The sequence below is a fragment of the Melospiza melodia genome, chromosome 3 (genome assembly GCF_035770615.1).
Source record: "Melospiza melodia melodia isolate bMelMel2 chromosome 3, bMelMel2.pri, whole genome shotgun sequence".
NCBI classification, from domain to species: Eukaryota; Metazoa; Chordata; class Aves; order Passeriformes; family Passerellidae; genus Melospiza; species Melospiza melodia.
Window position 1 is genome coordinate 113,229,867 of NC_086196.1, and position 24,282 is coordinate 113,254,148.

The window sequence follows — 24,282 nt, forward strand, 5'->3', positions numbered from 1 at the left end:
GCGACCCCGCCTCCTCCCCTCACGGCGGCTCCGCCTCACTCCGTCACGGCGACCCCGCCTCCTCCCCTCACGGCGACTCCTCCTTCTTCTCTCACGGCGGCCCCGCCTCACCCGTCACGGCAGCTCCTCCTTCTCCTCTCACGGCGACTCCTCCTCTTCCCCTCATGGCGGCTCCTCCTCCCCTCGCTCCTGCCACCGCGGTGCACTGTGGGAGCCGCAGTTCCCGCCCACTTCCCCCGCTCCAGGACTACATCTCCCAGCAGGCTCGGCTGCAGCCGCCGCCGTCGGGGCATGCCGGGAGCCGTAGTCCCAGCCCGCCGCACTTCCCCTGCGGCGCGCACGGAAACCCCGTGCGTGCGGGCGCGGCGCTCTCTCGGGCCCCCGCCGCCATTCCGCGAGCAGCGCGGGCAGCCCGCGCTCCGGCCCCGCCGTCCCCCGTGCCCGCCTCGCCATGCAGATCTTCGTGAAGACCCTCACGGGGAAAACCATCACCCTCGAGGTGAGCCCCCGCTGCCGCCACGCCGCCCGTGCCCGCCGGTGCTCCGGAAGGCGGGGATGTGCCGGCAGAGCCCGGGATGTGCGGGGAATCGCGGCCCTGCGCTGCCTCGGGCGGTCCCGACCGCGCGGTGGGGCCCGGAATGGCCGTGGCAGCACCGGGCCTGTGCCGGGAGCACCTCGTGGTTTCTCGGCCTTGCTGGGCTGATTAAAACGTGCAGCGCGTTCTGATTCTGGTGTTCTGTTTCGTTCTAGGTTGAACCTTCTGATACTATAGAAAATGTAAAAGCGAAGATCCAGGATAAGGAGGGTAAGTTCTAAAGGCACTTATTGACTATTATATATCGTTAATAATAAGTATAATGTTATATGTATTATTTTGTCCTCTGCTCTTGTGGATTGATGTGTGTCTTATACAGATATAACTCCGTGCAGCAATCTTGGTTTTATTACAGCATGCCGTAGCTCACATCCCTAATTTATTCCTGATTTCTGTCACCATCAGGCATCCCTCCGGATCAGCAGCGGCTGATCTTCGCTGGGAAGCAGCTGGAGGATGGACGCACACTGTCCGACTACAACATTCAGAAAGTGAGTGGGAAAGGCAGGAGCTGGCATGGGCAGAGCTGACTGAGATTTGCTGCTGAGATTGTCTTTAATAAATTCAGCCAAATCAAGGGATTGGAGTAGTGTTGATGCTGGGAGCTTGAGATGCCACCTTAACAAAAAATAATCCTTTTAGAGCTTTCTTATATGCCTAGCACTCAAAATGTACTTCCTCTATGTAGATGGAAAAGTCCTGTTTAAATGCCGCAGTTTCTTTGAGAAAGCATTTTGAGTCTGTTTTGTGTGCTTTACAAACAGGAATCAACCCTTCACCTGGTGCTGAGACTTCGTGGTGGTGCTAAGAAAAGGAAGAAGAAGTCTTACACGACTCCCAAGAAGAACAAGCACAAGAGGAAGAAGGTTAAGCTTGCAGTGCTCAAGTACTACAAGGTAGGTAGAACTAATTTGGGGAGGAACTTGACAGAAACTCAGCTCTCACCAGGGAGGGTGTGGAGCCTGTAAAAGGTCTGCACAGATTCTGGTGTATTTAATATTTAAACTCCATGTACTTGTGTTAAACCAAAGACCCACAATCTGTTGCGTTTGGGTACTTCTGACACGTACCTCAAGAACTTTGGTGTAGCTGCTGTTACAAAAACCATTATGCCAATGGAGATTACTCAAAATTATTATTGTTCTCAGAGGTGGAGAGTGAATGTGAGCCATTGTCTGTTTGTCCTGCCAGGTGGATGAGAACGGCAAGATCAGCCGCCTGCGCCGGGAGTGCCCCTCGGAGGAGTGTGGGGCTGGAGTCTTCATGGCCAGCCACTTTGACAGGCACTACTGTGGCAAGTGCTGTCTGACATACTGCTTCAACAAGCCAGAAGACAAGTAAATGTACCAGACAATAAAAATCTGAACTTCTCTATGGCTGGAGGGTTTCTTTCTGTGGTGCTGCGTTTCCTCTCTGCTGGTCAGTGAGGAAAATCTGTGGGGTGCTGCCAGCCAGCTGGGGTGAAATGCTGAGTGTAAAACTGAAGCAGGAGTTGGATTTAAAGAATATTGGGTACCAGATGTGAAAGGAAGAAAACCAACACCCAAGCTAAGTTTAAAAGTGGTCTCTTTAACATAAGACAGTTCTGATGTGGAAAAATAGCAACTTCAGAGGTCCAGAGTGGGGTGACATGGTGACAAAATGCAGCCAACACTGAAATACTGCACAGCAGCACTGGGAGGGGAGGGAGGAGATGGCTCAGCTAATTTGGAGCCAAGAGATTGTCATCAGAAATATTTTACCATGCTGGTTTTACACCCTTGGGAGTTACTCCAGTGGTTTATCCCATGGTCCAGGGAGGGCAGCTTGGTTGCTTGACATGATGGAAGAGCAGAGCATTTTGGATATAAAATGTATCTGAAGTGCTCTAATGTAAAGAACAGCCTCTGTGCATCTCTGAAAGTTCATTTAATGTTAAGACATAAAGGCCAGCCAGGATCATAATAAATGTCCTTTAGTGTTCACACGTTAAAATGTCTTTAAAACCCTGGGTCCCAGGATGTTGTCTGTTGAACTTCTTTTTCTTCATAACAGATAATTTCATCTCCAATACTGAACTCCAGATTTTTGTCCAAACTCAATCCACAATCCATTCCTGTTTTTATTACCTGGACATCATCTTTATGGTGCTTCAGTGATGACAAACATCCTACAAAGAGAAAATGCATGAAAGAGAGGCCCCCACCAGCAGAGCAGAGCAGGGGTTTGGTTTGTCATTCCTGCAGGATTAATGTTTCACTCTGTGGCTGCACAGGGAAAGCAGGAAAATGTGGGGATGGGGGGTGCTTGTGGTTAATGAAGTCAGACATGGCTCTTGAGGCAGGTAGAGCCTGTGATGCTCCACTTGCCCACCAGAGAGGGTGGTTGGAAAAGGCTCTGGGAACAATCCTGGACAGAATTCAGGATTTCTCTAGGATCCTTTGCACTGACTTCCCAAGGAACTAGCAATATCTAAAAGTACTAAGCACAAATCCATGTTGTGTGGCAATCCCACTCACCTTTCCAAATAACATCCCTGTTACGGATTAGCTTAAACTTCATTTTTCTGTCCAGCAGCCCCTTGTGCACTCTGCATCCAGCCACTGGAATTTTGGTTTTTCCTACTGTGACAGAGAAGATGTCAAGAACAGAAGCTTCCCCTAAAAGAGAAAAAGTAAAGTTGAAGTCCACAGGAATAACAAACCGGCACGAGGTAGAAGCAGGGTGCATTTTTCTACGAGTGTAGAATTTGCCACATTTTGAGGCAAAAATGTATCAATGAAAACTCACCTACTGTAGTCTCCACCAAAGTTGGGGGCAGCCTGCTGTTCAGCTCATCCTTCAAGTCTTCTATGAGTTTGTAGATAATGTTGTGCAGTTTAATTTTTATTCCCTTTTTATCAGCCAGCTTTTTGATGCTTTCATTGGCTTTCACACTGAATCCAAATATTACACCTGAAAAATGAAACAGCTGTCAAGTGCTGACTGCAAGGGATGAGTCTTTGAGCAGTTAAAGTGAAATTCTGCAGCATAGGGTACATTTTATTCCTGCTTCTCTTTTAAAGGGGAACCATTTGCCTCTCCTGCTATGGCTCATGGGCTGCTACAAACCTATCAAAATAAATGGCCCAAAAAAGCCCACAGAAGGTCCCTGATGACAAACTGGAGGTATAAAAGCAGAAAATAACACACACAGATCATGTAAAGGAGACAGATCTCTCCTTCTGGGCTGGAAAACCAATAAGGTTTTCCAAATAAAGCTGGAAGTGAATTCTAAATTATTCTTGCCCACCTGTGGGCTATGGCATGTGCAGTGACCTCAGTCCCTGCAGCAGGTGAGAATTATGGGGTATGAACATCAAAAACTGACTCAGTCCTAGATCCAGTTGCCTCCCTGAGCAAAGAGAAAATTATTTTCTAACCAGCTTTTCTAGCTTTGCCCTGTGTGAGCATCATAAAGCAGCTTGAGTGAAGAGCCAGAGTTTTACCTGAACAACTGAATTTCTGACAAGAGCTTTTCCAAATTCCTTCCATTTCTGTGGGACTTTGAGCCTCCCCTTCTGCACTGGTCTGACGTTCATGGAAACATTTTCAAGATTCACAAAATTGATTCTTCTAATTATTATTGAGAAAACAAAACCTGGCTGAGGCCTGTGCATTTCATTAAGTCAGTAATTTCAAAACTGTAAAATGATTTTGAAACACCCACCATTAAACGCTTCAGCAAGGCTGATATCATTTTCACTGATGTCTCCCATTCCAAAGTAGACAATATCCAGTTTGCATTCATCCTCACAGTCATAGCTGTCCAGAATGTTCAGAATAGCTTCAACAGATCCATCCACATCACCTGCACGGATAAATGGGAATACTGCTGGCTTTGTGTAAGTGAAAGACACAGAAATACAACTAATGTCAACTCCACACTGTGCAACAGAAAATCTTCTGACATCTGTCACTCTTACTATATTTTCAGTAATATGTTAAAACCCATCCAAAAAGTCTGTTAATTCCAAAAATAAACTGGATAAATACATAAGGGCCAGAGGCTCTACATCTGCTGTCACTGTCAGGTCAGGTTTGCAGGTTTTCAACTACAGTCACTGCTTGAGTATCACTAAATGGGGTTAAACCAACTTCCTCCTATCCCACTTCAATACAATTGTTATTTTGTTATTCTCCTCTATTTTGCTGATGCCAAATACTCATAGCTTGGGACTTTTTTTATATATACATATATATATACATATACATATATATACATATATATATACATATATATATATATATTTATTTATTTATATTTATATATATATTGGGGTTTATATGTATGGGTTTTACTCAGGAGCCCCTGGGTAAGTGCATAGAGCATGTTAAGTTCCCCTGTTGCTCTGGCCCTGCAGCAGTGGATGTTTTCTGATGCCCCTGCTCTTATGGGAGTTCACTAAGTTTTAAACTGATCAAACTTTTGGTAACAGAAGCTGTGTTTAGTTTAGAGCTCTGTTTCAGACTGAGCATTGGAGAAGCACAGACCCAAAGGAGCAGCTCACAGACAGGGACAGCACCTTTCACTATTACTGAGAGCGTGTTTTCATCCATCTCTGTCCTCTCCTTAGGCCTTGAGAACATCAGCTGCTTGTTGGCCTTGTAGAGCACTGCCTTCCTCTGTCTCCAGGTCAGGTGGGCCAGCTTCTGCTGCTGCTTCTCATATTCCACCCTGTGTTCCTTTTGCTTTGCTTCAATCACTTCCAGATCCTTCTTCATCTTCTCCTGTTGTTCAACATAGGTCCTCCAAGCCACAACTTCCTGTGCCCTTTGCTGGGCAGGAAGACAGAATCATTACCTTTAAATCATTACCTCTGATCATTACTGCTTCAGAACACTGCAATTTCATCCTTTGACAGCCTCTCTACAGGCTCATTCATTTTCCTTCACTTTTAACTACAGTTTTGCTGCACAGATGGCAGAGAATGAGACAAGAGCTTTTCCTCCCTGAGCTACACATGACTCAAGGCCTATTTTTATAGTATCTCTGCATTGCAGAAGAGAGTAATTGTTCATTCTTTCATGTGGTGCTTTTCCAGCTCTCACAACACCCATCTCAAGCTGTATTTTATGCGTTTTCTTTTTGTCAGGCAAGAGTTATGTCTTTCTCAAATTAAAACACAGATCTCCTCAAGTACTGGATTGCTCCAGTGGAGATGAGGACAGTCCAGCAGGGGAAAGGTGGAAAAGAAAGAGGCAAAATGCAAACCCTCATTCCTCTTCCAGAGCATCAGCTCAGGTCCCTTAATCCCCACACTCAACCTTTCATGGGATTATCCAGGTGATTAAAACTCTCACTTATTTTGTTACTCAGCTCCTTCCCATCCTTGTGAGCTCTTCACTGAAGAGTTCTTTGTGTACCTCAGACTCTACTTCAAGGATTTCATCTCCTGCTGAAGGGGATTCCTTCCAGCCCATGATTTCCACGGGGGTGCCTGGTGAGGCTGCATCCACAGCTTTGCCATTCTCATCGAACAGGAAGCGCACTTTAGCCCAGGTCTTCCCTGCAACCAGAACACAGCCTTTCCTCAGAGTTCCTCTCTGGATGATGGCTGTGGTGAGTGGACTAGTGAAGAGCAGAGGAGAAAAATAACAGACAAAATTCAAGTGATGTTTCTCCTTGTCTTCACAGCCAGTGTAGGCACAACACAACCAGAATGGATTTGTGATCCATCACTGGCAGAATGCAGTGTCCCAAGTGTCATCATAAACTCCTGATTTGTATTCCTGTGATGATTTACTAGAGCACTCACCAAATGTTTCAGTGAGTTAAAAAGCCCCAAAATCTGTACTGTACTCTTCATTTCTGCAGATCAATCCAAAATCTGACTTTTGTGAACTCAGTAACATGATGATTTTACATATTAAGTGAACCAAACAAAACTCCAACCCCAAACAAATCCCAACAACCCTGTAGAATTCGGTTCCTTTTTTAAGAGGGCAGAGTACCCCTTGTTCATAAACCTGCCAATGCACTAAGATACCTAAGGGTAGAATGTCATGTTACACAAAACTAATCAAGAACTTTGTATGTATTGACTGTTAACTTCATCATTCCTACATTTAAAAAACCACTTAAGTTCTACCATTTGAAACTATTTCCTGTCACAGGATCTTTATTTCAGGGATGTGAAGAATTGTGCCCCATCATTTTAGAACCTCTTGTGCTGCAGAGCAGTATTTCAAGGCTTTGGCTGGGAACACTGCCAAGGAAGTGTCCTGCCTTTATTTACTGAGGCACAGGTCCCTGCCCTGTGTCTGTGCTGTCACAAAGGGCAGAGGTGGCACTGCACTCACCCTTTGCCTTTGTCTTTCCGAGACTCAATGATGGTTGCCTCCACCAGCCCCGTGGCATCTGCCTTCAGCTCCAACATCTCTGCCAGAGCAACAGTTGCCTCTGCCAAAACCATCAGGTTTTCCCCCTGAAAATAAAACCACACAAAACCACACAGAATAAAGGAAGTGCCCAAGCAAAGTGGGATCAGAAGTCCAACCCTTAGTGCCAAATTGCTCTATTGAAATGTGAGGACATTCAATACCCAGGCAAGACTTCCAGACATCAGACACAAAACTGCTGGACTGAATTACCAGCAGAAAAATGAGATATTATGGCTTGCTGGAAGTCTGAGCCTCAAAATACATTTCAGTGTGTTTCAAATAATTCTGGCTCTTGCCTCATGGCAAGACATCAAATACCAGGAAGAGAAGCATTTTGTTTTCCAGCTGCCAAATAAAAATGCATTTCTCTGCACATATTAGACACCCATGAACAGCATCATTTTTTCTACCACAATCTTACCTTGAGTGCAGAAATATTTACAGCCTGAACATCACCTCCAAACTCTTCACACACCACATCGTGAGCCAGCAATTCCTTCTTTACTCTTTCAGGATCAGCTTCAGGTTTGTCACATTTATTAATGGCCAGGATAAGAGGAACTAAAAAGAGAACACACAAACTCAGCACCAACCTAACCAAAACCTGCTGCTACCACCAGAGCTGCTAGAAAAGGTTAGAGCAAGTTATGGGCATTTAGAACAGATTGTCTCACTTGGTGCCTCTTCCCTGAGCTGCCACTGAGATCTGAGCTACCAGGAGGAAGCTGGAGGAGTTACCCAGGTAGAGAAGGTAAAAAACCCCAAACAATGAACCCCTGTCTTGTTAAATATTCATATTTTAGGATCTTTTTGTATTACTGCAACATTTCAAACATCACAGGGGATGATGAATGGGACTAGGACAGTCACTTCCCAGGTTCTGTGGATCCCAGTCCAAGGAGGCTTTTATGAGAGGTAAAAGCAGGGTTCCCAAAGCCCCCCACTCTGTACCTCCTGCATTTTTGGCATGCTGGATGGACTCTATGGTTTGCTGCATCACTCCGTCCTCTGCTGCCACCACCAGAATGACAATGTCGGTGACGTTGGTGCCCCTGGCCCGCATGGCTGAGAAGGCTGCGTGGCCAGGGGTGTCCAGGAAGGTGATCTTCTCCCCAGAAGGCATGTGCACTGTGACAAATGGTACAGCTCAACATCAGCACTTCAGCCAGCTTCATCTGATCTATTGTACATCAAGCATCACTCCTTTGAGGGCATTTTAATAATAATGACAGGTTTTGGGCAGTCAGGACATTTTAATAATAATGACATGTTTTAGAAAGTCAGGTAATTGTTGGCATGAAGGTCAAAGGTGCTGTTAAATCCTCAGGAACAAGAAAGTGTCCTGGGATCTTCCATAACCTAAAATAGTCTAACATCAACTTGTGCAGACAATCTCAAAGCTCTATGTACATAGTTATGACAGGTATCAGCAACGGACATTTTGTGTTATAGTTTCCTTTCTCACCATTTATGTGGCAACTTTTTTCCCCCCAATGAACACAGCCTGCTGTGTGAGATGGAGAGGAAATTGTGTGAGATGGAGAGGAAACTGTGTTTCAGCTGAGCAGGTGGACTTGGGTCATACCAATAAAAGCTCCAATGTGTTGTGTGATGCCTCCTGCTTCCATGGCCGCCACCTGGGTTTTCCTCAGGCTGTCCAGCAGGGTTGTTTTGCCATGATCCACGTGGCCCAGGATGGTGACAACTGGGGGCCGTGGGGTCAGCACTGCTGGGTCTGCAGGAGGTCTGTAATTGCAGCAAAAACAGAGGTTGAAATGCCAAAAAAAAATTAATTGGGTCACACCCACCACAGCCCTCGATGCCACACAGTCAAAGCTGCCTCCTCCCCAAACACCTGCAGAAAGGAATAAAATAAAAAGAGCCAAAAAGAGCAGCTCACAACTTGCCTCTTGACAGCATCTGTGTTTTTTCTTTCCTTTTCCTCTTTCAGTTTTGCTGATTTATACTTCATTCCTGATTTCTGAACAATCATCTTGATGTGGTCTTCACTTAAGATGGAATCTGGTTCCACTGAATCAAGGTTAATGTTTGTGTACAGCAGCACTTCATAAACATGATCTGCAGCAAACATAAACACATTTAACAATTACATCCACAAAAACATGTGGGACAAAAAAACCCAACCCACTTCATCAGACTTTTCCATTATTTTGTTTGTGCTATTCACCAAGCAGTTTTCCTTTAGTTAGATTTATCTAGAAGTTGCCATTAATCTACATACTTGCAGAGAAGAACTTTTTGCAGATTTACTGAAAATTACTACTCTGCTAGCTGCTAGAGTCTTATTTTCCACTCAGATATTCATGGCTTACTTTTCCACTAACTCCAAAAGAGAAAACAGCTGAAACTCATCTAAAGCACAGAGCAAAGGAGTGATTCAGGGAGGAAGGAAATTTGATAAATCTGATCACATGCTCCTTTCTTTGGCTGTAGAACACAGAACTATTACAGGAGTCAAAAATTGTTACAGGGGGCAATTCCAGACAAGTCTTGCCACTCCCAGTGAATCAAAGGACTGTTCTAATGAAACACAAATTGCTCCTGAACCAAACATTCCTACTCCTAGACAGACAGACATGGCTTCTTCACATTTAAATGGCTGGCCTGGTCATTTGGATGGCCCAACATCTTTTGTCTTTAGTCTGCACTGTGTCTCCCAGCATTTCCTTTGGGATGGACCCACAACCACTCAGGCCACTGAAGGCACCTTTTCCTTTGCCACTGGGGGAAGGGCTGTGACAAATGTTGCTGTTCCTGACCCCAAAGCAGGCTCTCACCTATGTCTTTGCCCATAGCTTGTGCCAGTTCCTCCACAGTCATCCTCTGCCTTATCTCCACTTCACCTTTTGTCAGGGGAATCTTCTTTTTCTTCTTTTTTGTCTCCTACACAGAATTAGACACATACTCAGGAATATAAACTAAGAAATAACAAAAACAATATTAAAAAGACAATGGTCTCAAGCCATATAAGGTAAACACATCTTTTTTACTATAATACCAATTAATTACAATTAATAAATGAGTTAACACATCATAATAAACATTTCAAATGTTTAGCACACTACCCTTTATCTTTTTGCATTTTTAATTTTTCAGAACAAGGACAAAAGCCAATAAAACCATTTCAATTTTTGTTTGTAATAATCTCCTCCAGTGTCAGCAAAAATTCATGATGCTACTGGTCTAAGTCATATTTGAGAGGGAATGGCAAAAAATTATACATTAAGTAAAATTTGTCTTATAGATTTATGACAAGTCTCTATACTCATGAATAAAGTGCTTTTTTCCTTTTTTAATTCAAATGTTCAAACTGAGCCCTTGTACTTCCCACACAAACCCAGGGATTGCTGGATGTCCTTAATTACCTCCTTTGTGGCTAGATGTCTGCACTGTGGCAAGGCAGCAGTGATTAATCTGTGTTCTGGCCAGAGCTGTGGATGCAGAGGGAAGGACCCCATGGGATGTGCAGACAACTCCACAGACTTCCATCGTGCTCCACACACTTTCCTGGAGGACAGGGCACGCAGCTGCTGGCAGGCACCACGGAGCTGCACCAGATTTTCAAACCTCAGCAGCAGCCCTTGGTTCATTTCCCCACTGCAAACACAGAGCACACACTGAGGTCAGCCTCGAGGCTCAAAGACCCTCCTTCTCCGGACAAAATGTACAGGAACACGAGGCACAAATGTTATGTTTCCAAACAGGCTTTTTAATGCTGGCAAAATTAAACTGTTTAGGAACTGTTCCAGTTTTTCCATTTCCTTCTGCAGTTCTCTATGGTAGACGCATGGATCTGCTAAGAGCTTACAGATCTTTCATCTTTCTCCACTGGTCTCTGATATAAAGCATTAATTCCCCCACTGCAGGTTCTTTGACATCTCCTACAAACCCCCCACATTTGTACTCCTTATGCTGTACTGACAGAATTACACAAGTGTCAACTACTTCTCTAAGCCAGCAAAACACAGCTGCTAAATGCCCTTTTCCTGAGCATTTCAAGACAAAAGCACCACTGAAAGACCACAGCACGGCAGTGGCACCAGTGCTGAGGTGTGCTCAGAGACCTCCAGTGAGGCTAAGCCCTGGCTCAGCAATGAAGCTTTTGTCAGATCATCCCACATCTTGTTTTAACCATCTTAACTTTGGTTTGAGTCGTTTTGCCATTATCCCGTAGACCACCCTGAGCTCCTCCTGCTGCCCGGAGCTGCCTGTTCTGCCCTGGCACAGGGTCCCCAGACAAGCTGTGGCTGCCACATCCCTGCAAGTGCCCAAGGCCGGCTCGGACGGGGCGCCCCGGGACAGTGGAAGGCGTCACTGCCCATGGCAGGGGGTGGAGCAGGATGTCTTTAAGGTCCCTTCCAACGCAAACGATTCTGTGATTCTGTCCTGCTCGGGGATGGACTCTCTGTTCCCTCCATGTCCCCACTCACAGGTGTCCTTGTGTCACCCTCCCAAAGGCAGGGACCGCTCTCGCTTCCTCCCAGAATGGCTGCGGGCCCTTTAAAACCTCCCTTGCACCCGGATTCCTGCAGCAGGCGAGCACATGACAAACTTAACCAACCAGACCCAGCTATTTTGGTGGGGTTTTTAACCCTAAAGAGAACCGCAAAGGGGCTGAATCGGTAAGGCCGAGGGAGCCGCGGAGCTGCCACAGGACGCGGCCCACACAAACACACGAACAACCCAAGGTCAAGGCCCGCTGGCCAAGCTCTCAGCAGCGAATCCCAGCCAGGCTCTGCCTGCGGAAAACCCTTCCCGGCTCCCGGCGCGGAGCAGCGACATTCCCGCTCCTGCTGCTCTCCTGCCATGGCTCTGCCTGGTTAATACCTGTCAGCTGCAGCCCGCCCTCCCCGCGGGGGCAGCGCCTTTCTCCGAGCCCCCGGGTGCCGGCCTTGACAGCCCGAGTAATGAAGGAAGGAATGAGGGAGGAAAAGAGGGAAGGGAAGGATAGGAAAAAGCTCCGCGTCCCGTTCGCCCCTCACGCCCGGCGCGCCGCTCTCTGCGCATGCGCCGCCAGGATGTGCGGGGGGACCGCGCAGGCGCAGCTGCGACCCCGGGGCTGCCTGGACGGGGGCGGGGCCTCGCCTCACGGGAGGCGGGAAATGCCCTCAGGGGAGGCGGGACACGCACCCGTCACTGGACAGTTTATGCCCACTCTGGGGTTTTGAAACTTATTTTTTAAAACATCTATTTATTTATCTACACACTTAAATCTGTTTTACTCCTTCCTGCCAGGAGTCAGCAGCTTCCTCTCTGCAAAGCCCTCCCCATCCACACGCAATCTGAAGCCTGATTTTTACGTCCTCTCTAATCTGGTGTCTCTAAAATAATGGAGTAAACAAAAATGTAAGGTGAAGCTCTACAAGTGAAAAATCCTTAATGTTACCTGGTTAATCCTGGTTGCAAAACCCAGGGATAACCCCAGGGGTCTGCCTGATGCTGTGGCGATCCTTGCCCGGACACTGCAAATTGTGTGTGATGAGTTATGCCCATAATTTCCTTCACATATCTGAGCTGTGTATTTCTCAAAAATAGATCACAATAAAAAAAATTAATTAAATACCAAAAGTTGTGCAAAGCACATTAAAAGCAGTCAGTGTTCTAGCACAGAAGACATGCTGGGAAGCAAGGGCCACTACGAGGGCAACACATCTTGGGACTGACCTGAAAAGCGTTTTAATGCAAAGATAGATTTAGTGTGTGAAACAGTCATCAGAATTTACTGCAAATCTGCTTTTTGAGTTGATCTTCCACTGGATGCTGCCTGGAAATCTTCCTGTGTGCTGCTGTAAGGCTCTGGGAATTAGCATGAGATCATATTTTATCCACGTCTCTTCACTGCAGAGCCATACTGTTTTAATTTAAAGCTTATTACAGACTGCCCGTTTTTCTGAAGGGCCAACTGGAAACAAATAATTATTTATGTCATAGGTCAGGGCGATAGTTTGGGTTATAGAAATATTTTCCAACTGTGTGGCCATTAATGTTTGGCTTTGTCCTTTAGTTGCAATTCCTGATTATCATTGGTTGATTTAAAAAATTACAAACGATGCAGTTTTTGTTTATAGGGTGTATGATGTATTTTCTTTTTAGCTTTTTTCCCTAACTTTCTTATCTAGCAGCGTTTTCAGCAAAACTGTGGGCAAGGACCACGCCAGAACCTGAAATTAGAGTAAGAACATGTACAAAAGGATTAATAGGTTAAATATCTGCTTGAAACCAACACTTGAACCAAATACAGTGCGTGTCGAAGCAATGCGTTAATGTCGCTATCTGGGAAGGAAATGGCTTTAAGGAACACGAAATGTACTGAACCGTGCGGGAGGGGAGGTTCAGGTGCGATAGGGACATATTATATCCACGGTCTGATCTCAGGGGGGCGTTCCTTACCAAAATCGAGCTCGATTTTAATGGATTTGCCGGTTCTTTGGGGCAGGGCGCTGCCGGGGGCGGGCCCGGAGCGGGACGGGCGGGGCGCGATGGCGGCCGAGCTGCGGGAGGCGCTGGAGCGGCGGCTGCGGGACCTGGGCATCGCCACCGTCACCGCCGAGCACCCCCAGGTACGGAGCCTCCTGAAAACCCGGCAATAAACCCTGCCTTCCCAGCGGGACAGGGCGAGATGCGGTCCTGCCTCCGCGGTTTTAGCAGAGGTATCACTGAGGAAGTTCTCGCAGGGCCTGGCACAATGGTTGGGAACATTTTTTGGTCGCTTTGTCTCTGCCTCCAGATCCACCCCCTTATCCCCGTAGTCTGAGGGGGGGCTCGCCCACTTCTTTTCTCTGAAGTCGGCGGCATCCAAGATGCTTTCCAAACTTCTACTCGCTCCCAGTTACAAGCCACGTCATTCCCCGTGTGTGGAGCCGCAAACGAGAGCGCTCCCAGCGCTGCCTTCAGAGCGAGGCATTGCTGCACACACGAGACAGAAACGATTCTGAAAGTGTGCCGGAGCAGTTCGTCACATTTTATTCGTGTTCTGTTAAAATTCCTTCATAAAAGGGTACAGCTTTTAGGCCGAGTAGAACATTCAGCATTTTCTAAATATTTAACAAAAGATACCTGCCAGCACACGACTGGGAGTCTAATGGGATACAGAGTCTGACACCGCACTGCTGCCGTTTTCCAGGTGTTCACTGTTGAGGAAATGATGCCCCACGTCCAACACATGAAAGGAGCTCACAGTAAAAACCTGTTTCTTAAAGACAAAAAGAAGAAAGGGTTCTGGCTGGTGACCGTCCTGCACGACAGGCAGGTCAATCTGAACGAACTGGGTAAAAAACTGGGTGTTGGAAGCGGAAACCTCAGGTTTGCTGACGAGAACGCCATGCTGGACAAGCTGCGAGTGGGTCAGGGCTGTGCCACACCGCTTGCCCTCTTCTGCGACCAGGGAGATGTGAGGCTGGTGCTGGACGCTGCCCTGCTCCAAGGGGGCCATGAAAAGGTGTATTTCCATCCAATGACAAATTCTGCAACCATGGGCTTAAGCCCCGATGACTTCCTGAAGTTTGTGAGATCAACAGGCCATGAGCCCATCATCGTACACTTCGATGAAGACATTAAGTAGAGGAAGTTCATTTTTCTACTGCTACTCAGATTTTTGTAGAGCAAAACTGGTGAAAAATCTCATTACAAATAAAACTTGAAAAAATGGCTTACTCCTTTTTCATTTGTTTCAGTTATGTAAGTTTGTCATGTATAATCTGGTGAGAAAAAATACTGCCTTTCAGTTATTAGAAGGTTAACAATGTTCTTAAAAAGACATTTGGCAATCTACCACTAAGTAGCTAGTAAGTAGAAAAGGCATTATTTAAACACTACTATAGTCTTTATCAGTAAATGGATAAAACTTGAATTTCCCAGGCATAGGACTGGCCTTGAAGTTTTAAACTTGACATCACAAGGAAAGAAAAAATTCCAAGTTGTAGGACCTGTCAATACCCTCAGGACAGAGTGACTGTCCCTGCCCCCATTTATGGCCTACTACACATTGCTTTCTTTTTATTCTTTTTACCTAAAAAAAACAACTCACCTACACTGGAAAAGCATTTGATTGTCATTGTTCAATCACGGTGTGCTGAAGACAGAAGCAGCAGAAACTCCCTCAAGTCCAGTAAACATCCCCTGGCAATGAGCACCCCCAAAACCCAAAGTCAGGGGAGCAGTGAGTGAGGGATGGAATCTGAGGGTGATGGGGGTGAAGGCTTTAGGATGCAGCCCAAGGAAAATGTCAGTACAAACAAAGCCTCCAGGGCAAGAGCATCAGCATGAACTGAAACCAGAACTACAGGAGCACAAATTAAAAACATGGAAAAGCATTTGTGATCTTGGGTCAATGAACAATTACTATTAACTGAGTAGGGAAAACCATCATCTACAGTAAGGCAAGTTCCTTCACTCACAGCCTTACCACATTTCCTTCATCTGGAAGGATCTGGCACCTTTCTTGGAGCTCTGAGTGACAGAACCCTTCACCATCCAGCAGTTCCCGTTCTCCATCTCTGACACACAAACTGACCCCATCTCTCCTGGCAGTCATGTCCAGTAGGAAAGAAGTGACCAAAAATGCTGCAGCTGTAGGAAGAGCACTAGAGAGATGTCCAGATCCATGAGATTTTACAGAGTGAAGGGAACATCTGGTATTTAGGAGTACTGGGTAGATGAATGAGCTCTGGATTGACAAATGCACAACTAAATTAACTCCACATTGATACATTAGGACGTGTCTTTAAATGTAGTATTTACCTTGCTCTCTCTCTGCCATTCACTCTCCCTCCCCCTTAAAGTTTTTTTTTTTTATTGTGGTACCCCTAAATCCCTTAGCACTTCAAAAAAAAAAAAGAGTATTAGATTTGACTTGCCAAGGTTTTTAAATCTGGAATGTTTTAAATGTGACAAACTGTTTGAAGGACGTGCACAATCCTGCATATCACTGCCTAAAGTGTGACTAACTTCATCCTCAGAAGGGATCCTGAGACTCATCTCAGCAAAAATATCTACCAGGCTTCAAATACTACACCTGGCAAATCTAGAATGATTTCTTTTTGTATTTACTTATGAAATCTCTCTCTTTTTTTTTTTTTAATAGTATCAAAATAGTGTACAGTTAAAAGCTACCCAGCTCTACACAAATCACACAGAACAAACTACACATGGTCCAGAAAAATTCTGCTACAGTTTTATCAGTTTCCTTCCAGAAGAAATACTCACTGCACACATCACCACGACACCAATACCCTTCCAGTAACATCAGTTTCCAGAAAAAAGTGTGTATAAATATACACACACAAAATAAGAATAAAAATTATTTGGTTTGGCATTTTAATAACATCATTAATAAATGTATACAATGGCAAACATTAAAAAAATCAATATGTAAAGGAAATTACAGTTTTAAATAAGAGCTTTTTAAGTTCTGATTCACACCTCGGTACATTCCTTTAAGGCAGTTTTATTAATATCAAAGCATTATTTACATATACATCATCAGCTACCCCTAAAAATCACACATGAGCTCCCTTTGTTAGGCTGCATCATGTCCTGGACAAAATTTAGAAATAATGATAATAACAATAGGTGCTGGGAATGTTACTAAATCCTCAGAGACTATCAGAAAAGCAAATAGAACACACACATTGTATGGCATGAGAACCTCCTCTGTGACCTGGAACTGGCAGTGCTGGGGTTGGCATTCCTGGGGTACAAAGCTGCCATGTGCATCCCTGGCATTGGGAGCAGCAGGAACTGAAACTGCTCCCAGGTTAAATTTGGTTTTTTGTATTTCCCTTTAAGGGCACAGAGTGGGAAGGTGAAGAAAGGAAGAAGGAAAGGGGAACTGGCAGAGCACAGAGAGCCACCTGACTGCTCCAGTGCCAGGGAACTTCTCTGCAAAGCAAAGCAAAGCAAAGCAAAAGCAGCAGCTTGAGAAGAGCTGAGCTGGCCAGTGGAGCAGGAGGGGATCCCTGTGTGATGGAAAGGGCACATCCAGCTGTGCTGAGGGCACTGACACTGCCCAGCAGTGCTCCACACACAGCAGTGTGTGCCAAAGCAGTGACAGTGACAGTCCCCAGACACAGGCACCCAGCTGGGATCCTGGCAGCATTTGGCACTGCAGTTTCCATCTCCTGGTTCAAGCCCTGCATGGTTCTGTAACAGTAATGTGAGAAATGGTTCTGGCTGGGGGTTTGAGCTGCTCAGTCCTCTGTCAGCAGAGAGTGAGGAGAACCCAGGTCCTGAAATGAGCTTGAACCCACAGTCATTCAGAGTGAAGAGAGATTTTCCTGATCTTTATGGCCTTTGAATTGTCTGCCATACCCGCTATGCCCTTAGTACAGATCTTTTAGCCCATTTTATCCCAAAGAAAATTTCAGAAGAAACTCATTTTCAAGAAAACAAACAGAAAATCTCCCCTTCTAAAGCTTATTGTGCATGCCTCTTTCTTCCCTTTTGTGAGACGATTTCAAGCTTCTGAATGTGTTGAACTGCCTTCAGCAGTGGGCTCACCTTCTGAGGAAGCTGCAGGTGACATTGTGCACCTCCTGCTGGACACTCGGAGGTGACACAGGGAACTCAGTCCTTTACATGAGGAACAGGAATGTGCTTACTGGCTTTAATAAAATGGAACAACTTGTTTTGGATCTCAGTTCCCATCATCTTCCTCTGAGCTCGCTGCAAATCTTTCCAGACAAATATATGCGACCACCAAATGTACCAATAATGTTTGTTGACTTTAATATAAATCAATAATGAACAAAATATATCTAGTAAAAGATAACCTTAGAGGGAACTGAATGTAAAATGCATATGATATTATTTACATTTCTTTTTGCCATCAAGAAACCTCCTAAGCCACAATCAGCTCATGTCAGAAGACAAACAGTAAAAAAAAAAAAATTAGTCAATACACAAACAATGTAAGACAGTCTTTTCCTGGAAATGGCATTTGTGGAAAACAGCCTTGTATTAAAATAAAAGTTATAGAAAAACCATACCCGACAATTTCCTGTCAGAAACATCTGAACATACATATGCAGAGTAACTGGGGAATGTGAAAAACACAAAGGACAAACAATGTCTCTATAATACCATTATCCCATGACTCCCACTTCTGTTAGTTACCAAGCTTTTGCATGGATGTAAACAAATTCTTCTCTTGCAGTATGCAACAAAAATCAGCATAAACTTTCTTAAGAGCAATTTCATGCAGATTATGCTAACCAAATAAGGCAGTGAAGTGCCAGTAGCTGTGAGGTTTTTGTATCTGTATATACAGTCCATTTCAACAAAATTCTACAGCATTTCCTTTAGATTTACAGACGTAAATAGAAACTGCTAGCTTTGGGGGGGTTTGGCTAATTATTAGCAGAAGCTTAAGCAAATCAGTGGCTAATTTCAAAAACAGAAGATAAAAGAAGTTTTGTTTTGTTTTTTTTTTTATTTTTTGCCCTGGAGTAATTCTTGAGACCTTAAAATCCTTGGTCCTTAGGGAGATGAGAACTGTCCTTTATTCAGTAGATCTTAACAGTGCAATGTGCAATAATTCCTAAGACCATCTACACATTTTCGGCAGTAGACTCCAGTAGAGCTCCTTGATTCAAGGAAGGAAGGAAGGTAGGTAGGTAGGTTTTTATTTCTTGCCTGCTCTAGTCACGAAGAATGTAAAAAATTCCCTTAATTTTTTATTAATGATTCCTACAGTCGCTGTCTTGTTACTTCAGATATAAAGGCTTCACACTGAGATACTGAAGGACACTTTTCTCTCTGTGTTCAGTCGAAAGGCAGAAAGAGAAAAGAGTGTAAGAAAAAGCTTCAAGTGTAGAGGCACAACACACAGAGTTCAGTCACTAACAGCACTAACAGCATGCACCAAAGGGGCTCAGGGAAGTCAAGAAGAGGACAGAACACCAAAACCAAGCTTTATAACAAGACAGATTCCGTGGGGTACTGAATACTCTGAGTTTTGTTCAACGCTTCCTTCAGATTTACTTGTCCCTGTCTAAAAAACTGACTTCAGTATTACTTCTTAATGGGATTTCTTTGAACTTTCTTCTTCAGGAGATTGGAAAGCTAAAACTAAATGTCATTTTTACAGGCAAAAGGCTGAGCAGGACGAGGTTTCCTGTCTCTGGAAGAAGCTCTGGAGAGCCACAGGCCCCAGGCTAACGGGTGAGCGCGAGAGAAGCCAGGGAAGCAAGCGGGATTTACATCTGGTTAATGCAATGTGCTCTGGGGCTGGGATGGAATGCTGTTAGTTTGTTGTAAATGAAATTCATCTCATTTACAGGCTGGGCAGGAAACTCACCACTTGGCCCACAGCTCAGGTAGTGGGTAATAGAATTAGGAGCTTTGTTGCTCCCTAGACCTGCTTTTTGAATTTCTGCTTTCTGGGATAGCTTCCACATCTGCAGAGAAAAGCATTTCAAGTTATTCATTGTGTTTATCAGGACATGAAAAAAACCCTCATGCATTAAAACACATTCTACTCATTAGGAGAGCAAAAGGATACATGAACACTTCCTGGTTGTTTTTAGGAGGAAAGGACAGAGGAGAGGGACAGAAGAAACTCACTGCAAGTGCCTGCTCAGCTACACTCACTGACATTCATCTCAGCACTTACAGCAGCCAGGTGTTATTCCTAAAGCCACAGTCAGATACATGTCACCTTTAGCTACACCAACCCTACATTTCTGCATGAATGGAGATAAAAAGCAATAATGAGGTGCAATCACAGCTGACTGGCCCTAGCAGAGAACTTCTTTCACTGTGTTTTGACCTGCTGCACACCGACAGGAACATTCACATTCAGCTCCACAACCACAAAACTGTCTTTGCATGCAACAGCTCAAACATGCAAAATGCAGATCTGAACTCACCAGTCACTGAAAGCAAAGCATCAAGCAAACCCTGAGCCAGGCAAACCTCAACTGTGAGCAAATGGCTGAGCTGAACAACAAAACCTTTCTGGGCAGCAGCCACACATTTAGTGTTTATCAGTATCATGCAAAGCCCTAACTCAGCACTGCCCAAGGCAGCAGGAACAAGGAATGAGCAAGGGGCTCCATCCTGCCATGCACATGGGGCTGAGGAGCAGCAGGGATTGGGAATGGAAAGAATTCCATGGAACCTTCCACTACTTGAACAGAGACAGACATCCACAAACATCCAAAATGTGAAGGAGAAAAAAGATCCTTCTGTCCATGACAACATTTTCTTTTTTTCATATGTAACAAACAAATGTTGATAAGACATTATTCAGAGCCATTAAACACTCTCTTGCAGATCATTCTGCTGCTGCTGAACTCAGTGGAACAAAACAAGTTATTATCCTCAGAACTGAAATGCAATTCCTTGCAAATTTACAAATCAGAGCAGAGTGCCTTGAGCTGGACAAGGTTAGTCTCCAGCTCCAGCAGACTGGAGACACTGGTGCTCCAGGACACTCCTGTCTGGCCATTCCAAAGCCCTTGGGGTTTCAGAGGGAAGCTGAGGACAATACTGGGAGTTTTTGTAGGTGTGACTGTCTAAGAACCTAAGCAAGAGGAGGAGGCAACAGCACACCTGAGGCTTCTGCAGCCAGAGCTGACCTAAAGCAGCTGCACACCTTGTTCTGAGCAGTGGCTCTGCAGGGCACAGGGAAGAAAAGCCAGAGCCTGGCAGCTCAGGATGAGTTTGCATTAAGGGCTCTCTAGGATTGCAATTCTTTAAACAACTTGCAAAACGCCTTGTGCACACATCACTTGGGATGCTGGTGCTCCTCACCTCCAACCTAATCCCAACACAACTACAGATGAACTGAAGTAAAATGGCATAACCCAAGACTAGAACACTGGTCTTGCTCTGTGAGAGTAAACATGTGTGGAATTGAGATTATATAGCTCAGATTTCTCATTCTTTTGCTGCTGAGATAGTTCCAGAGGGAACACAGCAATAACTGACTGTGCCCAGTGCTGGGAGAAGTGAGAGATTTATCAGCCCAATAACAACAAGTGGTGCAGACCTGGGGAAGGACTGTGCCACATCCTCCAAACAACATTTTATTCTCCACACGCATTCAGTATCCTCCCCTTGTTCATGAACTGCAGGGCTTCCCATCCCACACAAAACAGAGCCCTTCCAGACTCCCACATGGGATATCTGCTGCTCTTCCTTGGGAGCTATGGATTCACTGCCCCTCCCTAACTAAGCGCTAAGGAATTAAAAGTTCAGCCCACACAGTGGTTCTGTGACTGCCACAAAACTGCTGGCAGAATAAATGCAATTGTACAAAACAGAACGTGACACTTGTTTTCAATATATATTTTCAATTTTAATTATTTTTCCTCTAGCTATACTGTCATTCCAATTTTTTGTAACTGCCATAAACAATGTCCTCTTGCAAAGAAGTGCTCATGTCCAAATCCTAGTGTAATTATACCTCAAATCTGATACAATTTTAAACTCTCTTTGAATTTACCATTGACAAGTTCCAAGCATGTGCAGAGCCAGTGGCACATTAACTAATTACTTTTCAACATTTCTCTTTAGCTGCTCATCTGGAATTTAAGGAGTTATTTGCTGAAGTATTCATATCCTCCCATAACCTTGCAAGCAACTTTGTTATTTTTTCTTTTATTTAACTGCATTAATTTAACATTTTCTGCTATTTTGTTACACCATTTGTTTTTTATTACATCAGTGGTACTTCCATTGACAAGAAAAAATGAATTTCCACCATACTCAAGACAGTTTTTTATTCCTATGCATCACAAGGAGCCTGTTATTTGACCCCTGATAAAACCAAACACTTCACCACAACTGTACCCACAACTGGAACGACAAAGCAGACCACAGGGAAAAGGTGGAAAAGGTCATTTTTTCATGACAAGTGCTGTGTGTCATGCAACTATTTATCACCTCTTTGTAAGAATTCTCATTTCTGTTCAGGATTATGAATGGCCTTGTGTGTTTATTACTCAGTATGGACAGTAATTAATATTTACTGTGCAAACTAGAGGCACTGAATTATTTGGATTACTGGGCACTTGTTCCTTGTGCATTTATGCCATGACACAGCATAAATGAAAAGGCTAAGAAGACACTGAGATATCTCCAAATGCTTCTTTCCATTAATACCTCATTTTTGAAAGAAGAACAAAAAGGTTTTTTTCCCTCTAGGTAGATAATTAGTGTATTACTGAGAGCCCTGAGAGCTCGATCTCCCCTGCCAGTGCTGTCCTTGTCCCAGGAATGCTGCTCCCTGCACCGTCCCGGGCATGCGCTCGCTTTAACATGCAGCAGTAACCAACAGGAAAACACCAAAATATTTGCAATGCATGACAAATAAAAATAGAGCTTGTATTATAAAGGCATGCAAAATATACACAGTGCAATTAATGGTTCATGCAGACTTTGGTGGGGTTACAATTCCACATTCAAACATGCCACAGAGTCCACAGGGAACAACCACCCCGCGGATAAACAGCAATGATTCCTTCATTGGAGGGAAGTTTCCTCTGTCATCCAGTGGACATGGAGAACACCTTTATGGCATGTTAGACATAAATATTTAATAATACAGCTTTCCTTCATACACAGCCATACTCATACCACAGGGTCTGGTTATCTTCTGAGACCAGCAGTGGGGACTGGGCCTCAGTGGGGCCGGGGGCAGGGACAGGGTCCCCGGTCAGAGCTGCCCGTGGGTCACCCTGGGCCTTTGGAGCAGCACAAGGCTGCTCCTGGCTCCTCAGCACTGACCTGAACGCTGACACGTTTGCCTGGTCAGCTGTTTTGGAGGTGGATCTCGGGGGCAACCCACTGATATTGCTGACTAACTCGGTGTTGAGGGATAGGAAGGGCTGGGGCGCAGTGAAGGACCCTGCACTGCCACTCCCAGCCCCGCTGGCTTTATCCCAGAACGCGCCCGCGCTCGGCAAAGTCCTCTCCCGACCACCTGGCCTTTCCATCCTGGAAGGCTTGGCCAGCTCAGAGTTACCTCCTACAGGGCGCGCTGTGAGCGTGGGAGCCGCCTCTCCCTGCGGGCCGCGCTCCCCCCGGGCAGGCACACCGTGAACACAAGGAGAGGACACCCGCAGAGCCGAGTACTCACTGGAGCTGGGCGGAGCACTCCTGTCGGCCGGGGCTGGGGCTGCATCCACGGGCACGGGCGGCCTACTGTCCTTAGACAAAAAATCATGGATGCTTGTCCTTCGGGTGCTGCCTTCTGCCGTGGAAATGACGCTGCTGGCACGAGGTAAGGTGGCGTAGGGGTTGCAGTCCCTGGATTGTCGCTGGGTCACCGTTGCTTGGATCTTTTCCTTCACGGAGCGGGGCTTCCCCTGGGCGCCGGAGCTGAATTTGATGGGAGAGCTGCTGAAGTAGAGATCCTCAGCCTTCCTGAGGCTGGGCCTCACCAGCTGCTCTGCTTTGAGGGATCGTCCATCTGAGAAATCCCCCGTGGTTCTGACACTCAGGGATCTCACGATCCCACAGCCAGCCGCCGGCTGCTTCCGCAGCTTCTCCCTCCCTGCCAGCTCCGCAGACTCGGACAAGCTCCTCATCACTTCATCTAAAAGGTTCTCCTCACTTGCAGACTTCATCTGTAAAAACAGAAAACAGACCTTCCTAAATTGCAACTGTTACCTTTTCTTAAGCAATTTTTGTAGATATATATTAACAATTCTACAAAGATTTGGGTTTTTAAAAATTTTTCATCTCTAAAAGCAGAATTAAACATTTATGATACATACTTAGGAGTCTTCTCTACAGTTTACAAAAAAAGAGTTTAGGTGAATAATATTCAGACTCAGTGAAGAAAGACTGCAGTTGTTTTCAAAATGGTACCAGAGACAACTAGGGAAGAATTAAGCTAAAGGCATTAGGGAAATGCGATGGCAGAAGACTGGCAAGCTTGAAACCCTTCCATCCAGAATGGGTCTGTGAGGCTATGAAAGGGGCTCTGGGATTTGTGAACAGCAGCAGACCTGGCTTGATAACTTAGGTGGGGATTTTTATTTCATATTGCCAGTAGAGCATTGTCTAGTGCTTAAAATCCAAAAATCATTCTCAGGGAGACCACGAGTGAGAGCCATGTTAAGTATCTAACCAAAAAATGCAGAATTTTCTCCAGATCTGTGTCACCTGCCTCAGACAACCCTGGATCCACACCCCTGAGAGGCCCCAGTCACAGTGACTGGCTGGCTTTATCCTACAGTGTGATATCCTACAGGAGTTTGGACAGATCTGCTCAAGAACCAGGGATGCAGAACCTGGAATTCCAGCAGAGATGAGGT

At 45.2% G+C, this 24,282-nt stretch overlaps 4 protein-coding genes across 19 annotated transcripts in view; 2 read left to right on the forward strand and 2 right to left on the reverse strand.

Moving 5' to 3' along the window:
* The first annotated feature begins 370 nt into the window (after positions 1 to 370).
* Positions 371 to 1,969, forward strand: RPS27A (ribosomal protein S27a). Its single transcript, XM_063152743.1, has 5 exons — positions 371 to 499; positions 751 to 805; positions 1,001 to 1,086; positions 1,360 to 1,491; positions 1,787 to 1,969. The coding sequence occupies exons 1-5, from the start codon at positions 452 to 454 to the stop codon at positions 1,934 to 1,936; spliced, it is 471 nt and encodes a 156-aa protein (XP_063008813.1). The 5' UTR covers positions 371 to 451; the 3' UTR covers positions 1,937 to 1,969.
* A 175-nt stretch (positions 1,970 to 2,144) lies between these two features.
* Positions 2,145 to 12,025, reverse strand: MTIF2 (mitochondrial translational initiation factor 2). Its single transcript, XM_063152742.1, is given in 15 exon segments — positions 2,145 to 2,744; positions 3,094 to 3,234; positions 3,365 to 3,529; positions 4,284 to 4,424; positions 5,140 to 5,392; positions 5,981 to 6,185; positions 6,917 to 7,041; positions 7,419 to 7,558; positions 7,949 to 8,125; positions 8,583 to 8,743; positions 8,905 to 9,076; positions 9,796 to 9,901; positions 10,384 to 10,615; positions 11,846 to 11,962; positions 11,964 to 12,025. Coding segments are annotated over 15 exon segments (2,367 nt in total). The 3' UTR covers positions 2,145 to 2,574.
* A 1,472-nt stretch (positions 12,026 to 13,497) lies between these two features.
* On the forward strand, positions 13,498 to 14,670 carry LOC134416294 (prolyl-tRNA synthetase associated domain-containing protein 1-like). Its single transcript, XM_063152759.1, has 2 exons — positions 13,498 to 13,578; positions 14,142 to 14,670. Exons 1-2 carry the CDS (start codon positions 13,498 to 13,500, stop codon positions 14,577 to 14,579), a joined length of 519 nt encoding a protein of 172 aa, XP_063008829.1. The 3' UTR covers positions 14,580 to 14,670.
* A 1,498-nt stretch (positions 14,671 to 16,168) lies between these two features.
* Positions 16,169 to 24,282, reverse strand: part of CCDC88A (coiled-coil domain containing 88A) — a 69,318-nt gene continuing 61,204 nt past the window's right edge. For 12 of the 16 annotated variants that reach the window (XM_063152754.1, XM_063152757.1, XM_063152752.1 and 9 more), the window contains 3 exons: positions 23,100 to 23,589; positions 19,314 to 19,413; positions 16,169 to 18,772 (listed from right to left, as the gene is read on the reverse strand). In XM_063152754.1, coding sequence (XP_063008824.1) covers positions 19,349 to 19,413; positions 23,100 to 23,589 — 555 coding nt within the window. In that variant the 3' untranslated portion in view covers positions 16,169 to 18,772; positions 19,314 to 19,348. Of the gene's footprint in view, positions 18,773 to 19,313; positions 23,590 to 24,282 lie in introns of those variants that run through there. The other 4 variants (XM_063152744.1, XM_063152745.1, XM_063152746.1 and 1 more) reach the window with 2 other exon arrangements.

Bases quoted from the DNA above. Each gene is read 5' to 3' on its own strand.
- LOC134416294 (XM_063152759.1), top strand. From the start codon at position 13,498: ATGGCGGCCGAGCTGCGGGAGGCGCTGGAGCGGCGGCTGCGGGACCTG. The intron at 13,579-14,141 runs GTACGGAGCCTC...GCCGTTTTCCAG, and splicing joins TCACCGCCGAGCACCCCCAG to GTGTTCACTGTTGAGGAAAT.
- RPS27A (XM_063152743.1), top strand. From the start codon at position 452: ATGCAGATCTTCGTGAAGACCCTCACGGGGAAAACCATCACCCTCGAG. The intron at 500-750 runs GTGAGCCCCCGC...GTTTCGTTCTAG, and splicing joins GGAAAACCATCACCCTCGAG to GTTGAACCTTCTGATACTAT. The intron at 806-1,000 runs GTAAGTTCTAAA...TGTCACCATCAG, and splicing joins GAAGATCCAGGATAAGGAGG to GCATCCCTCCGGATCAGCAG.